The following is a 16,071-nucleotide window of genomic DNA, read 5'->3' as shown; positions in this document are numbered from 1 at the left end:
AACATGTGTACATGTCCAGTTAATAATGACCCATCCACTTAACTAGATGTGGCTGGGGGGGGGGGGGGGGTTATAGCATTTCCTTCACGTGACACATCAATTTAGACAAGTTTCTCACGTAAGTCTCATCTAATAATTAGAAAATATTTAGAAAATATTTGTCTCTGGACACTTAGTTTTTTTTTTTTTTGCAAGTAACCATTTCACTGTACAGTTTACATCTTCTGTATCCTGTGCATGTGACAAATAAACGTAGATGTTATTTGATATACTGTGTGTTTACCAGAGACAGTAATGTGAAGAAAAACATGACCTGCACCAAAGTCAGATTAGGATAAATGCCAAGGACTAGATAAAGTGTATTTTTACTTGGAGTTTTTCCTTATTGTAGGCTACTACTTTTAACACTTTTAGGCTTGATATCTTTGGTTGTTTACTAAACTACTCACTCTGTTTAGCACATGGCCTCAAATGTGAATCCTTAAAGAGATGGTTGGGGATAAGGCTTTGGAGGATGTGAACAATCCTGAATGGGTGTAGACAAAGACGAGCTCTCTAGTAGGTGTACAAAAACATTTAAGGGCCATTTTATAAAGATTGTGGTTACAAGTTTAGCAACTTTCAAAGCAGAATAACTTTCCCATTGTTCCTCAACTGCAGTGTATGATATACCATGTTCTAATACCATTCGATGTAAAAAATAAAATTTCAAATGTTGCTACATAAGACTGAATCGAGGCGGTTGTTCACATAAACAGTGCATTTGGGAAAGTATTCAGACCACTTGACTTTTTCCACATTTTGTTACGTTACAGCCTTATTCTAAAATGAATTGTTTTTTTCCCCTCATCAATCTACACACTATATCCCATAATGACAAAGCAAAAACAGGTTTTTAGAAATGTTTGCTAATTTATTTTAAAAAAAGTAAACTGAAATATCACATTTACAAAAGTATTCAGCACCTTTGACAGCAATTACAGCCTTGAGCCTTCTTGGGGATGACGCTACATGCTACTTTTCTGCAGATCCTCTCAAGCTCTGTCAGGTTGGATGGGGAGTGTTACGTTACCCAGTTTCTGTGTTGTTGTGGGTTTGTATGTATGTGTATGTATTTCAGGAAATGGCTTCCTGGATTCTCCTAAGCAGCTGATTGGTCGGCCCCCATTGCTAATTGGAGCTGACCCCGCCCTCTCGTCAGGGGATACGGCTGTCTGCAATCACAGACTACTTCTCCAGCTGTATAAAAGTCAGTGTTCCTTTGCTCAGAGGGAGAGCTTCTGGGTATGCGCCAGTATTGTTTGGTGCTCAGAGAGAGTGTCTTTGATGCCCTGTGTTGCTCAGACAGTTTTTGTGAAGTATTTTGTAGTCCTGCTGAGGTATGTTTTTGTCACAAGGACTGTGTTTTGATTATTGAAATTGTTCACGTTACGTTAGTATTATTCTGTTTTTGTTCCCAGGGGGAAGGGGAAGGCACCTTGGGAGTGCTTAGGTAAGAGGCCTGCGGGCATACATATACCCGTAGTATGTACTGTCTATGCACACTAGGTAACACCTGGGCGGACCATCCCCTGTATTTTGGTTTGTGCACCAGGTGGTGCTAGTTAGGTAAGTTGTGGTAAGGTAGGAGAGGGGGCTCTTCAACTTTAACTTTCTTTGCTTTGATTCCGTCCAGCCCCTTTTCCCCAAATTACTGTGTGAAGGAATAAATTCCCTGTAAACTGTAATATTCTCTGCCTCATCTTTCATCCTTACCCGCACCTACAGTCAAATACCTCTTTCACTCCACAGGGAGTTGAGTGTAGCAGGGTGTTGCGTTCCCCCCTCCAAGAGGCGTGCGTGACAGGGAGCATTGCTGCACAGCTATTTTCAGGTCTCTCCTGGGATGTTCGATCGGGCTCTGTCTGGGCCACTCAAGGACATTCAGAGGCTTGTCTCGAAGTCACTCCTGCGTTGTCTTGGCTCTGTGCTTAGGGTCTTTGTCCTGTTGGATGGTGAACCTTCACCCCAGTCTGAGGTCCTGAGCGCTCTGGAGAAGGTTTTCATCAAGGATCTCGCTGTACTTTGCTCCATTCATCTTTCCCTCGATCCTGACTACAATGGTTGTTTAACTAAAAGTTGAGATTATGCTGCGGGACTTAGAGGTAATTTGTGGTTTAGTACGGTACCCTGCATCACCACTTCATTGCTCCAGACCAGCGCAAGGGGGAGTTAGAGCACTGATTACACTTTTGGGTCCCAATGCACTACTGTGTCTCTAACTGACAATGAATGGATGACATAAACCAAATAGAAACTGATAATTGTGCACGACTTCAAAATTGAATTTCAGTGAACTGAATGATGAGGATGAAGAAGGTGATTGAATTTAGAACAATTGTGTAAGAGTTGCTATTCCTCTGTCCTGCACGCGCACACCCTGTTTGTTTCTACTCGTCAGTATTACTTACAAATCTGTTGTTACTCAGGTTTTTATTCTAAGAGAAACGAAAATCTTTGATTATATATGTGTTGACTGAATATAAGCAAGTGATGTCTGCTAAGTAATCAAGTTGATGGCGCAGTCATATAGCCTCGGCACCTACATAAAGCTGAGTGACTCACTTAATCATGGCTTTGGATCTAAATAAATAAGTACCAATATTCTTTCTGATAGTCTTTAATAAAGAAATGCTTTGGTTACCCTGACCTGGAAACCATGTATTATAATAGCCCATTATGGGCTATTAGCAGGACAATATACTATATACAATATACTGCCATCACCTCTCTGTATGTTGATACTTTGTGTTTCAAATCCTATAAATCCAAGGCAATTGATCAGCATTATAAACTTTGTGGATGGGCCTCCCGAGTGCCGCAGCGGTCTAAGACACTGCAAACGTTGCTACAGATGCTAGTTTGATACCCGTGCCGGACGCAAATGGGAGACCCATGAGGCTTTTGGTTTTTCTCCCTCTAAAAACAGAAATAAATCATTCTACATAACAAACTGGCTTTATTTACAAATTAGTGAGAATGTCTCACCCCATGTTCAACAATGGCCTTTTTCTCGCTCACTTTAGGTTATTTGAAAATGAAATAATTTCCAAAATATAGTTTTTTTAAACAAATTTATTATTATTAATTAATTTAGAATTATATGAAAGCCACTTAGATATTCTCATTAATGAAAAATGCCTCTTAGATATTAATTTAGAATACTCCAATCCTAAATCTAATTATTTGGCGGAGAGTCACGTCATTGAAAAAAAAAAAATCCGATATACTGGTGGCCTACCATAGGCGACATGAGTCTCACTAGTGTTGAGTAATGTTCTTATGAAAGTGGTGTAGGTCTTATTTATTTAAAGAGCATATTGAAGCTCTAGGATTTGAAGCATTAGTCTACAACTATTTTAGCACCGTTTCGCGCTGTTCAGAGACAAACATGGGGACTGGTCTTGATAAATTATTTTCACTATCTCCATTTGGGCATTGGTTAGACTACAATTAGGGTGTGGAAATGTTATGCTCTTTGTACTGTAGCCTACTCCCGACTCTCACTTTGTACTGTCTCTGAGCTCTACGGACAATTCCTTCGACCTCATGGCTCGGATTTTGCTCTAACATGCACTGTCAACTGTGGGACCTTATATAGACAGGTGTGTGCCTTTCCAAATCATGTCCAATCAATTGAATTTACCACAGTTGGACTCCAAGTTGTAGAAACATCTCAATGATGATCAATGGAAACAGGATGCACCTGAGCACAATCTCATGTAAATAAGGTATTTCTGTTTTTAAATTGAATACATTTGCAAACATTTTTAAATACCTGTTTTTGCTTTGTCATTATGGGGTATTGTATGTAGATTGATGAGGCTGTAACGTAAAAAAAATAGGGGTCTGAATACGTATGTGTAAATATATATATACACATTACTGTTCAAAAGTTTGGGGTCACTTAAATGTCCTTGTTTTTGAAAGAAAAGCTAATTGATCAGAAATACAGTGTAGGCATTGTTAATGTTGTAAATGACTATTGTAGCTGGAAATGGCACATTTTTTATGAAATTCTACATAAGCGTACAGAGGCTCATTATCAGCAACCATCACTCCTGTGTTACAAGGGCACGTTGTGTTAGCTAATCACAGTTTATCATTTTAAAAGGCTAATTGATCATTGTGTACATACTAAACACAACATGTAAAGTGTTGGTCCCATGTTTCATGAGCTGAAGTAAAAGATTTCATAAATGTTCCATATGCACAAAAGCATATTTCTCTGGTGCTGAGGAGTATTTCTGTCTGTAGCCCTTTTGAGTGGAAAAACTCATTCTGATTAGCTGAGCCTGCCTCCCAAACGGGCAGGCAGGCTCAGGCCCATGGGCAGGGCATAGGCCCACCCATGGCTGCGCCCATTGCCCAGTCTTGAAATCCATAAATTAGGGCTTCATTTATTTATTTCAATTGACTGGTTTCCTTCTACGAACTGTAAATCAGTAAAATCTTTGAAATTGTTGCACGTTGCTTTTATATTTTTGTTCGGTGTATAAAGTATATATATTTTTACATACATATTACATCTAAATAAAGGTGCTTAGCCAAATAGAACATAAGTGAGCACATTTGTGGAGTTAGCTGATGAACGGAAAAAAAATTATGACAATTTTGGATCTATTAAAAAATAAGCGCACTAAATGGTGGTCAAGGATTCAAGAGGAGTAGACGATTACAAGAGGGGACCATTTCATGCTTCGACAGATGCAGTAAAAAAAATTCAGTGAGAGGAAGGACGTGAACTTTCAACCAAGTGATTATAGGACGCAGTTGGAAAATTGTTCAAGAAGCGGATGGGATGCTAGCCTGATTCCAGATATGTTTGTGCTGTTCTGCCGTCTCTTTATTTCTATCATTGTCACACCAAATGACAGCAATGCAGTTGGCAAGACAGCGCACACAGATCTGGGGTCAGGTTACACACAGATCTGGGGTCAGGTTAGATGGTGTTACTTGTGCAGCCAGGTCAGTCGTTTTGGAATGACAGGTGGTCACGGTGGCATGGCTCCATAGAAGCAGGTCGTGCATAGGCGCTCCCACAATCTTGCTACGGCCAATCACCACAGCGTTCTTCCCCGCCACTGACATGCCTATACGTGCAGATAAAATTGGTGACCATTACACATTGCTCCATTTCATTCTCACACACACACACACACTTGGCAATTTTTAAGTGATGATTTTTTTTTTGTATAACGTACATTTTTATTTTATAATGTTATATAATGTAAATGTTGTCAGGTCCGGTCATACAGTATGATACATTTGTCAGTAAAGCATAAACCCAATTAAGACCCTGACAAGCATCCTAAACAAGGAAAACTGCCTTTAAGTATCCAGTTTCGTGCTTATGTGTGTTTCAAGGGAAGTGTTTGTGCATCGTTCGGCTACTATACAATCATCTCCATGGCAACAATAAGAGGTGTGTGACCCTCACCTGTCTGACTAATGAGCTTCATGCAGCCTTTAGGAGTACAGGGGATGAAACAGTCCCCCAGGTCCCCCCGAGAGAGCTTCCCCGCGTTGATACTGGTCAGCCTGAGAACACACACACATACAAATCTATACCATCACATTTCACATGCAACGGATGCTAAGGAATAGGTAGCATCTCTCTCTCTCTCTCTCTTGATCCCCCACCCCACACACTCTTTCTCTCTCTACCTCTCTATAAAACACACAATCAAACAAACAAGGCCGACTGTGCCAGACACACACACTTCCATAAACAGAGCTTCCGGAAATGTTCCAAACTCCCAATCGGCGGAAGGTATTTTGGGGACATGGATTGATATTGGGGCCTCCTCTGATTTGTGTCATAGTTTGTACGACCTGCAGAACAAATCACTACTGCCCTAAGATGTGGACAAGGAATCAATTTTACTCATCACTCGCCTAAATTGGATCAGCTTGTCTAAATTGGACCAGCTAAATTTCCAAGCTCTCCCCACAGTGTGAGAAATGACTTGCACAAGTCTGCCTAAACACTATCCAAACACCTTCAAAGGGTCCACTCTGTCGCCTCCAACAAATCTTACTGATGCGCCAGCTCGATCACGTACCCTCAATATATTTGCTCTAGTTACACACCAGTGCTTGAATCAAACGGCTGTGTACACACTAAAACAAAGATGGCCATGACCATAGAAGTTGGCAAGACCGTACAAATCAAGGTGGCTGAAACCAGACCAAAGGGAGTCAGATGGAACTGGAAGAGACCGGAGCCTCAGGGAGTGGGTTGTGGTGTGTGTGAAAGTGTTTTTTTTTTATGTGTTTGGGAGTTGTTTTGGGGGGGAGGGTCGTAGTGGTGGTGGTGTGTGTGTGTTGGGTGGGGAAACGCTTATTATTATTTTATTTATTTATTTAACTAGGCAAGTCAGTTGAGAACAAATTGTTATTTACAATGACGGCCTAGGAACAGTGGGTTAACTGCCTTGTTCAGGGGCAGAACGACAGATTTTTACCTTGTCAGCATTATGACCAATAAACATATCTTTTATATATTTACGGCTGACAGACTTATCTTTTGCTCAGAAACTGAAGAACAATTAAACTAAATAGAGACTGATTTCAGCAGGTCATGTTACTCTCAAGACAGGTCAACAGATTGATTACTTAAAAACCCTGGTGACAAACAGCTCTTCACTGCCACTATGAGCTTATTGTGAAAGGTGTGACCGTGTAAGCTAATAGTAACAGTAGTAACAGAAGTACCAGTAGGCTTACTACTCACAGTATAAACAATAGTAATAGTGATAGTATGTTTCGATGTTAATATCAATAGTAGCATACAGGGGTTGGAACCGGTTCAGGGAACAGAACTGAAAACTGGAAAAGAAAGGCATCAACAAACAGGATCAGAACCCGGTACGAAAGTGATCTATACTGTTCTGGAACATAACTGTTATTTTAAAAGCATGTGAACCGGTTAATAAAGGGTTAGGGTTAGGGTTAGGGTTAGAGTCCCACAAAAAAAACACAACAAAGCACCTATGCAAAGCTCTCCCTTTTGTGTCAATCAGAATCTTATTCCATCGTCTGCCTGCCAGCTGAACTTCTTTGCTAATATGTGTGCGTGTAGGCTACCTACCCATCCCCCTCCGAAACATAGCGGTAGCCTACTGACATTACAAACGTGATTCAGAAGATCCGGAGAGTGAGTTTTAATTAGAGAAGAATTGATTAACCTTTCCAGTGCTAGTTAGAGATACTATAGTTATCACATTTCACATTAGATCGATTATCTACAAAAAGGTAAGAAGGGTTTATAATTTCGGTGCTGCTCTGCACACACACGCTTGTTAGCTAGCTAGCTTCTCTGGTCCAACGTTAAGCCAACTCTGAAATTAAATGACATTCAAAGTTCCTCCATAAAAGCCATTCCTCCATAGGTATAATTCTGTGGGCCTAATTCAGATAATGCATGTCATCACAAGATGCCCGGTGCTTCAAGCAAAGCCTTCTCGTCCAACCCTCTCGCTCTTTCCCCACCCGCAAAATTCCAGCTGCATCTCGCGCCCGACACTTGGTCTTTCCATCGTGCGTGTACACAACTCACTGAGCTATAGCTTGTCTGCTCCTTAGCAAGCTGCTCTATCCGCACTGCGTGGTTGGTGAAGTAATTTAATGTTGAGCTAAATGTAAAAAAATAAAATAAAAAATAAAAAAAGGATTTCAGAGGTTTAAAAAGGACAGAAAGGAACTACATGAAACAATACTTTTTGGGGGGGTTCGAACTGGTTCAGAACTTTATTTTGCTGGTCGAAACATGGGAAAGGAAAAAGAAAAATGGTTTTGTTCAGAACAAAACAACTGGAAAATGATTTAGGTTCCAACCCCTGGTAGCATATGCAGGCTCCCTGTGAGAGTTGTCACTTACCCATCCACATCCTTTTCTGGGGCCACGGCATTAGTCACCTTCTCTGTGTCCATGGGGTTGATAGAGTCCAGGGGCAGCTGGACAACGAGGCCGTGGACCTCTAGGTTCTCATTGACCTCTTCAATTCTACGGAGGACCTGTGCAGGCCAAGGTTTTAAAGTGGTGGTCAGGGATTGGTGAAGAAGTGCTAGTACAGAATAAGAACATAGCCCTATTATTAGAACAATATCATTGTTTAAAAGTTCATATCTGAGGAGTAATCACAGTATCAAACTTGCTTTCAAATGCTTTTCAAGGCCTGTATTTTTTTGCTTAGGTAGAGGATTCAATGCCCCTCTTACGCAAATGTGCTAAAAGTTGTATCCGTATCTATGTTACATTTTAGATGCTCCTTGTTCAGGCTCTTCCCACTGGGCACAAACATCAATTCAACGTCTATTCCACGTTGGTTCAACGTATCTTCATTGAAATGATGTAGAAACAACGTTGATTCAACCAGTTCGTTCCAAGTAGGTTGAAATACACACACTACTCTGGCCGTATAGGGGCATGTACAATACCAGTCAAAAGTTTGGCACACCTACTCATTCAAGGGTTTTTCTTGAATTTTACTATTTTCTACAACTTACAACAATTTTCTAGTAACCAAAAAAGTGTTAAACAAATCAAAATATAGTTTATATTTGAGATTTTTTAAAGTAGCCACCCTTTGCTTTGATGACAGCTGTGCACACCCTTGGCATTCTCTCAACCAGCTTCAACTGGAATGCTTTTCCAACAGGTTTGAAGGAGTTCCCACATATGCTGAGCACTTGTTGGCTGCTTTTCCTTCACTCTGCTTTCCAACTAATCCCAAACCATCTCAATTGGGTTGAGGTCGGTGATTGTGGAGGCCAAGTCACCTGATGCAGCACTCCATCACTCTCCTTCTTGGTCAAATAGCCCTTACACAGCCTGGAGGTAGTCCCACTAAACGCAAGCCAGATGGGATGGCGTATGGCTGCAGAATGCTGTGGCAGCCATGCTGGTTAAGTGTGCCTTGAGTTCTAAGTAAATCACTGACAGTGTCACCAGCAAAGCACCCCCACACCATCTTTATGCTTCACGGTGGGAACCACACATGCAGAGATTATCCGTTCACCTACTCTGCATCTCTCAAAGACACAACGGTTGGATCCAAAGATCTCAAATTTGGACTCATCAGACCAAAGGACAGATTTCCACCGGTCTAATGTCCACTGCTCGTGTTTCTTGGCCAAAGCAAGTCTCTTCTTATTATTGGTGTCCTTTAGTAGTTTCTTTGCAGTTATTCGACCACGAAGGCCTGATTCACTTATTTGGGCTGAAATTTCTGAGGCTGGTAACTCTGATGAACTTATCCTCTACAGCAGAGGTAATTCTTGGTCTTCCTTTCCTGTGGCGGTCCTCATAAGAGCCAGTTCTCATAGCGCTTGATGGTTTTTGTGACAGCACTTCAAGAAACTTTCAAAGTTCTTGACATTTTCCGCATTGAATGACCTTCATGTCTTAAAGTAATGATGGACTGTCATTTCTCCTTGCTTATTTGAGCTGTTCTTACCATAATATGGACATGGTCTTTTACCAAATAGGGCTATCTTCTGTATACCACCCATACCTTCTCACAACACAACTGATTGACTAAACGCATTAAGAAGGAAATACATTCCACAAAGTAACTTTTAATAGGGCTCACCTGTTATTTGAAATGCATTCCATGTGACTACCTCATGAACTGGTTGTGATAATGCCAATAGTGTGCAAAGCTGTTGTCACACCAGCCTTCGCTTTGGCTCCCCCTCCTGTACAACTCAGGCATTCGGCGTCGCCGGCCTTCTAGCTGCTGCCGAACATACTGCTGGAAAAAGCCCTTCACTCATCAACCCTGGACTTGTCTCGTCATCATTACACACACCTGGTTCCAATCCCCACTCTATCACTGTATACCTACTCACTCTGCCATTTGTCTTTGTCGGTCATTGCAAATGTTCATTGTTTTCCTGAGAGGAATCGCTCCTACTATTTCCTGAATGCTTTATTTTTGCACTTTGGGTTCGCCCTGTGCCTTTTTGTTTATGAAGATATATTTTTAACACAACAGCATTTAGGTTTCTTCCCGCTTTGTTCTATGGCGCTTAAATAAACTCAGTAGTTCTAAACCTGTGACTGCCTCCTGCCTACTCCTCTCTACTACCACAGTGACAGCTGTCACCATGGCTACTTTGAAGAATCTCAAATATAAAATATATTTTAAAAAACATTACGCTTTTTTGGTTACTACATGATTCCATATGTGTTATTTCATAGTTGTGATGTCTTCACTATTATTCTACAATATAGAAACGAGTAAAAATAAAGAAAAACCCTGGAATTAGTAGGTGTATCCAAACTTTAGTCAAAACATAACATGGATGTAGTAGCTGTACTTCTTACCTCATCCTCTGTTGCAGTCTTTGGCAGTCTGACATGGTTGGCATTGATTCCAATCTATAGAAATGGTGGCAGTGATTAGCATTAGCATTCTCATTGCAAGTATACATCAAATAGCTAGCATGTGTTGCTATCGACGCTCTGCTGCCACAGTGCTTACCTCAGCTGCGGCTTTTAGCTTCATGCTAATGTAGAGGTTAGAATCCTCTCTGTCGCCCACCTGAAACACACACACACTCCTGTATAACTAACCTTGTGCGGACACACAATTCAGTCCCATTCAAAATCCTATTTTCCCTAACCCTTACCCTAACTTTAACCTAGCTCCTAAAACTAACCCTAGCTCCTAACCCTGACACTAATTCTAACCTTAACCCTTAAACCCCTCGAAATACTATTTGATCTTGTGGGGACAAAAATGTCCCCAGTTGGTCAAATGTTGGTTTGCTTAAAATAAGTCTAGTTAGACACGTCTAGAGATGCACACACCAAATAGGATTTTACGAACAAAACTAGAATATACTGTGTATGTATGTTGTTTTATCAAGTTGCACAGCTTCAAATGCTAAACATGGAGCTAGAATGCTCTCCAGTTACACATCAACAACAAACAAAGAGCATGTACCATGTTCCCAAGTCTGTATATCAGCTATCCTACCACAGAGTAAGCTGAGCACAAACTGATGAATCAGTGTAGAAATTAAATGAATTACTAAATGCGTAACTAAATGCAAATGATTCATTGTAGTTGATAAAACAGACGTCATACCTAAGGAAATAGAAAACAACAATCTACTTGTGGTGTTGGGATACATGTACTCGACAAAACAGTGTTTACAATTTGAAACAAAAAAGAACACTGAAAACGTGTCATTATTCACTGAGTGCACAAAACATTAGGAACACCTGCTCTTTCCATGACATAGACTGACCAGATGTATCAAAGTAGAAGCCATGATCCCGTATTGATGTCTCCTGTGAAATCCAGAAGGGGTTGAAGCGAAGGATCTTTCAGGCTTGAGACAACTGAGACATGGATTGTGTATGTGTCCCATTCAAAGGGTGAATGGGCAAGACGAAATATTGAAGTGCCTTTGAACAGGGTATGGTAGTAGGTGCCAGGCAACCCGGTTTGACTGTGTCAAGAAGTGCAACGCTGCTGCATTGTTTACACTCAACAGTTTCTCATGTATATCAAGAATGGTCCACCACCTAAAGAACATCCAGTCAACTTGGTCCAACTGTGGGAAGCATTGGAGTCAACATGGGCCAGCATCCTTATGGAATGCTTTCAACACCTTGTAGAGTCCATGTCCCGAGAATTGAGGCTGTTCTGACGGCAAAAGTGGGCGCAACTCAATATTAGGAAGGTGTTCCTAATGTTTTGTACACTCACTGTATACTCTGTTATTTTGAATGAATTGGGCCTCTGAATATTTAAGCAAGGTTATTTAAGACTTAGAAGGGTTACAGAGAGGAAACCTCACAGTTAGAAAACTAATCAACAGTAAAGTAGCCTAGCAAAGAATTACACTCACACCTTCTAGCGAGGAAAACAATCAACACATTTACCCAAAGCTCATCTGAAGAAGTGTGGGATTAGAAGAGAAGAAAAATAATGAAGAAGTAAAGAAAAACAGCTCAAAAGAACACACTCTGGTAATTAAATAAGGAAGCATACACGGAAGGGCCTTTCACACTACTGTGCAGAGTTGAGCCAAACTGAAGCCAGCTGTACTGAGCCAGCCCTCATTAAGCCTCCACCACAGTTGCTGGAATTGTGCTGGAAAGGACAAAGTGAAGAGAAAACATCCAAGCAAGCACGATACAGTTGGCAGAATGATGTGAAAAGGGTAAAAGACACACCTGCAACACTACCAGACCTGGCTGGAAGCCAGGGAACTGGCCCGTCATCTTGTCCAAGTCCTCTTTCAACTTTTCCCTCACCAGCCTGTGTTGAACAAGAACAACCACATTGTAACGTTAGTTACACTTTCTATGAAGCTGATATAATGCATTGTAAACACACTCGTAGAACGAACAACCACATTGAAACATTGGTAACATTTTCAATGAAGCCCATGCCCATAATACCTTATAAACACACTCATTGTCTCTACCTTCTTGCCCTTTGTGCTGTTGTCTGTGCCCAATAATGTTTGACCCATGTTTTGTGCTGCTACCATGTTGCGTTGCTACCATGTTGTTGTCATGTTGGGTTTCTACCATGCTGTGTTGTCATGTGTTGCTGCCTTGCTATGTTGTTGTCTTAGGTCTCTATGTAGTGTTGTGTTGTCTCTCGTGTCGTGATGTGTGTTTTGGCCTATATTTATATATCTTTTTTTAGATTTTTAATCTCAGTCCCCGTCCCCACAGGAGGCCTTTTGCCTTTTGGTCGGCCGTCATTGTAAATAAGAATTTGTTCTTAACTGACTTGCCTAGTTAAATAAAGGTCAAATAAAAAAATAAGAAAGAACAAACACAATATAACATTCAGCACTCATCAAACTCCATGAGGCACCTTCACTCCTACATACTGTAATATCACAGTGTCATAGGCTACTCACTGAGACGTCTTGTTGCCCGAGACAACTGTCGCCAGGTTGCGCCTGCCTCCTCTGCATCCCGTGGACCCTAGACGGAGGGTGAGGGCAGCGAAGGAAAGCATAGCTGACAACTGGAGAAAGATGGATGGATGGATGGCTGAAGAAATGAAGAGAAAGAACAATGGATAGATGGTAATGGGAGTTTAAGAGGCCCAAAGAACAGAAAAAGGAACTGCATCCACCACAACTACAGTGCAACAGATATCCCATGATGAACAATAGAAAACATCACAAGTGCCATTTACAACTATAATAATAATAATAATAATAATAAATTACATTTGTAGAGCGCTTTTCATTTACAGATGTAAATCACAAAGTTCTTATAGTGCAAGCCAGAACACTGCAAACCCATACAACAACTGGCTCAAAAGATACTACTACTGACTACAACCATGACTACTTGCAGAAGTTGTTAAAAACATGCAATGATGCAATATCTTATAATAATGTAATAATAGATTACAACTATATTATTATACAATAATTGTATTATTTTTGTTATTATAAATATTTGAAAAGTAAGAGACAGAAAAATTACTTACCAGAGTTAATGCAATGTCCAGAAGTGGATCTAGTCTCTTGAGGACCAGGTCAGCCACCAAGTGATCCACACTCCAACATAGTGGTCTAGGCAACTCCTCCTATCAGTGTCTGTGTCTGTGTCTGTGTCTGTGTCTGTGTGTGTGTGTGTGTGTGTGTGTGTGTGTGTGTGTGTGTGTGTGTGTGTGTGTGTGTGTGTGTGTGGCGCCCACTCTTTCTCACTCTCTGTCAGTGCAACTGGGGAGGATTCCAGCAGTATCTTATCACAGTCTATGGACTTTTCCGTGGCATTCCTGCCTACTCCGGATTGAACGTGAACTAGGTACATACATTTCTCCCTTTCAAGGCTATTGGGTTAGAGAGAGGGTATAACATAGGGAAAGTTGCAACTCGTAGGCTCAAACCAAAAATCCAGGAGGAATGGAGTTTGGTTAAACAGAAACCCAAAGGTTAGGAAGTGTATTGGGCCGTCCCACTACTGGGTCTACTCCCAGCCAATCAGAATCCATTCTGACAAGACAGTCTGAAATGTTTTTGGCAACCAAGCTTGTTTTTTTCCCTCCTTTACTTCCAAAAGTCGCTACTTTTCCACAGAGTAAAAGCAATTATTTGTATCCAAGGAAGATTAACTTAGGTTGCTTTCTCTTCGGGAATGAGCCTGCCCCTCTGCTTTCTCGCTCTTTCTCTTTCAGCCATAACTTTCTTTCTCTGCCCCTCCTTCTTCTGCATGCCAAAGACAGCAAAACAAACTCCCGCGAGAACTCAGCTTTGGACGGCGTAAGAGGAAAGGCCTGGGACATGTTCATTAGGCACCAAACAGGAAAAAAAATGACTGGAACAGGGAGGGACTACCGCGGCTTGTCCAGTAAGTAACACTTCATTTCATGTTCCATTGCAAAGCATTTTGAAACATTTTCCATTGTATGCACTAACGAACACAACCTCTGCTAACCCTGTTCTTTCTCTGCGTGTACATTGCAATAAATGAGTCAGTCTGATTTAGGTTTGTACAGTTTCACAACATGGCATAACCAAAGCCTCAGTGTTGACCACAGTGGGTGTTATGCTGTGGGAATAATCTCCACTACTACAACCAACACATTCAATAACCAGACTAGACTTACTGGAGTGAGTGCAAAGGTCCTTTTGAGTTAGAGAAACAGTTGCTGAAAAACAACACGATTTACCAACGGCAAGAAATCTGGAGAAACAAACTTATCAACAGTTTGCATTTGGGTAGATGAATCCATGACTTGAAAAATAAAAAGCTCCATTGGGCATTGCCTTAGTGTACATGTGTACTTTTCACTAAACCTATTTGACCCCAATTTTTTATCTCTTTGACGAACTCAGTCAGAGGAACCGAACAGAACACACTTACAAAATGGAGCCATGATGTGAATTGAGCATTGACGCCAGAATACTTTAATTACATATTGTTTAAAAATGTATTTTCAATTATTATAAATATTATAAAGGACATTAATGTCAATGCTTATAAATGTTCACAAACAACAATGACCGCTAATCTTCAACAGAGACACAATTAGCCTACCTGTAAAAAGTGCGTTCAATCTGCATTTTACATATTTATATCACTTCATTGCCTCTGGTTTTGCTTGGTTGGTTTTAATGCCTTTTTTCTCATGTAGTCTCCCACTCCTCCAGCTGTTTGATAGAGATAGTAGCCCTCTTAAGAACCATAGCGCCCTCTAGTGTTTACTTACTGAATTACAGTGGTTTCGAAAACAGTACCACCATACATGTGGACAACCTTGGTCATTGCAAAAAAACAGGCATAATTTAACGTGCTCCTACAAGGATTAAAATGATCCTGCAGGTTGTCTCTAGATTTCTTAAAACGTTACTAACGGGAGATTACATCCGCCTGTTAAAACACACTTGATTGAAACCAAAACCCCACAAGAATAATCCAATAGATCTCTTGCTGTTTCCATGTCAAGTGATATGATACTAGACAGCTGCGTCTATGTTCTGTACTCCCGCCTCCAATGAAAAATCAAACTATCAGGACTATGGGAAAAATTATTAAACTTCTATAGTACTTTTCATAATACAAATTGTAAAGCGCTTCATAAGCAAACAAACAAACAATAATGCAGGTAGATAAACTAGCTAGCTGCATTAGCTAGCTAGCTGCAATATATAACTTTTTGGGCGACGCAACCAAATTCAAATAGAAATGTGTGTTATAGATCTGTCATTATCATTGTAAACAAGTCTAAGAAGCGTTAGATCTGTACTATGTGCTCTATTTCTATGCTTTCCTTAGATTATTATTTTTGCATATTTTATTTTCAGTTTTGTACACCAGCTTCAAACAGCTGAAAATACAATATTTTTGGTTATGGGAAATATATTTCACAGAGGTTTAGATGGTACAGTGATTCTCTACATGCTTGTTTTGTCACAATATGAAATTAAGTGAACTATTAGAATTTTCTACATAGTGCATATTTAAGTGTTTTTTTTTTTTTTTTTTTATATACTACGAAATACAGCTCTCTCCATTTTTGAAGAAATTAATTTGTT

General features: G+C 40.5%; 1 protein-coding gene across 5 annotated transcripts in view; it reads right to left on the bottom strand.

Moving 5' to 3' along the window:
* mthfd1a (methylenetetrahydrofolate dehydrogenase (NADP+ dependent) 1a, methenyltetrahydrofolate cyclohydrolase, formyltetrahydrofolate synthetase) overlaps window positions 1–15,190 on the bottom strand; it is a 56,354-nt gene extending 41,164 nt beyond the window's left edge. The window contains exons 1-8 of one of the 5 annotated variants that reach the window (XM_071413926.1): window positions 13,741–15,190; window positions 12,937–13,046; window positions 12,236–12,320; window positions 10,530–10,589; window positions 10,373–10,426; window positions 7,922–8,058; window positions 5,480–5,580; window positions 4,996–5,132 (exon numbers count right to left, since the gene is read on the bottom strand). In XM_071413926.1, coding sequence (XP_071270027.1) covers window positions 4,996–5,132; window positions 5,480–5,580; window positions 7,922–8,058; window positions 10,373–10,426; window positions 10,530–10,589; window positions 12,236–12,320; window positions 12,937–13,037 — 675 coding nt within the window. In that variant the 5' untranslated portion in view covers window positions 13,038–13,046; window positions 13,741–15,190. The other 4 variants (XM_071413927.1, XM_071413925.1, XM_071413928.1 and 1 more) reach the window with 4 other exon arrangements.
* Between the last annotated feature and the right edge of the window lie 881 nt (window positions 15,191–16,071).

The sequence above is a fragment of the Salvelinus alpinus genome, chromosome 8 (genome assembly GCF_045679555.1).
Source record: "Salvelinus alpinus chromosome 8, SLU_Salpinus.1, whole genome shotgun sequence".
Taxonomy (NCBI): domain Eukaryota; kingdom Metazoa; phylum Chordata; class Actinopteri; order Salmoniformes; family Salmonidae; genus Salvelinus; species Salvelinus alpinus.
This window is presented reverse-complemented; position numbering and strand designations above follow the sequence as displayed.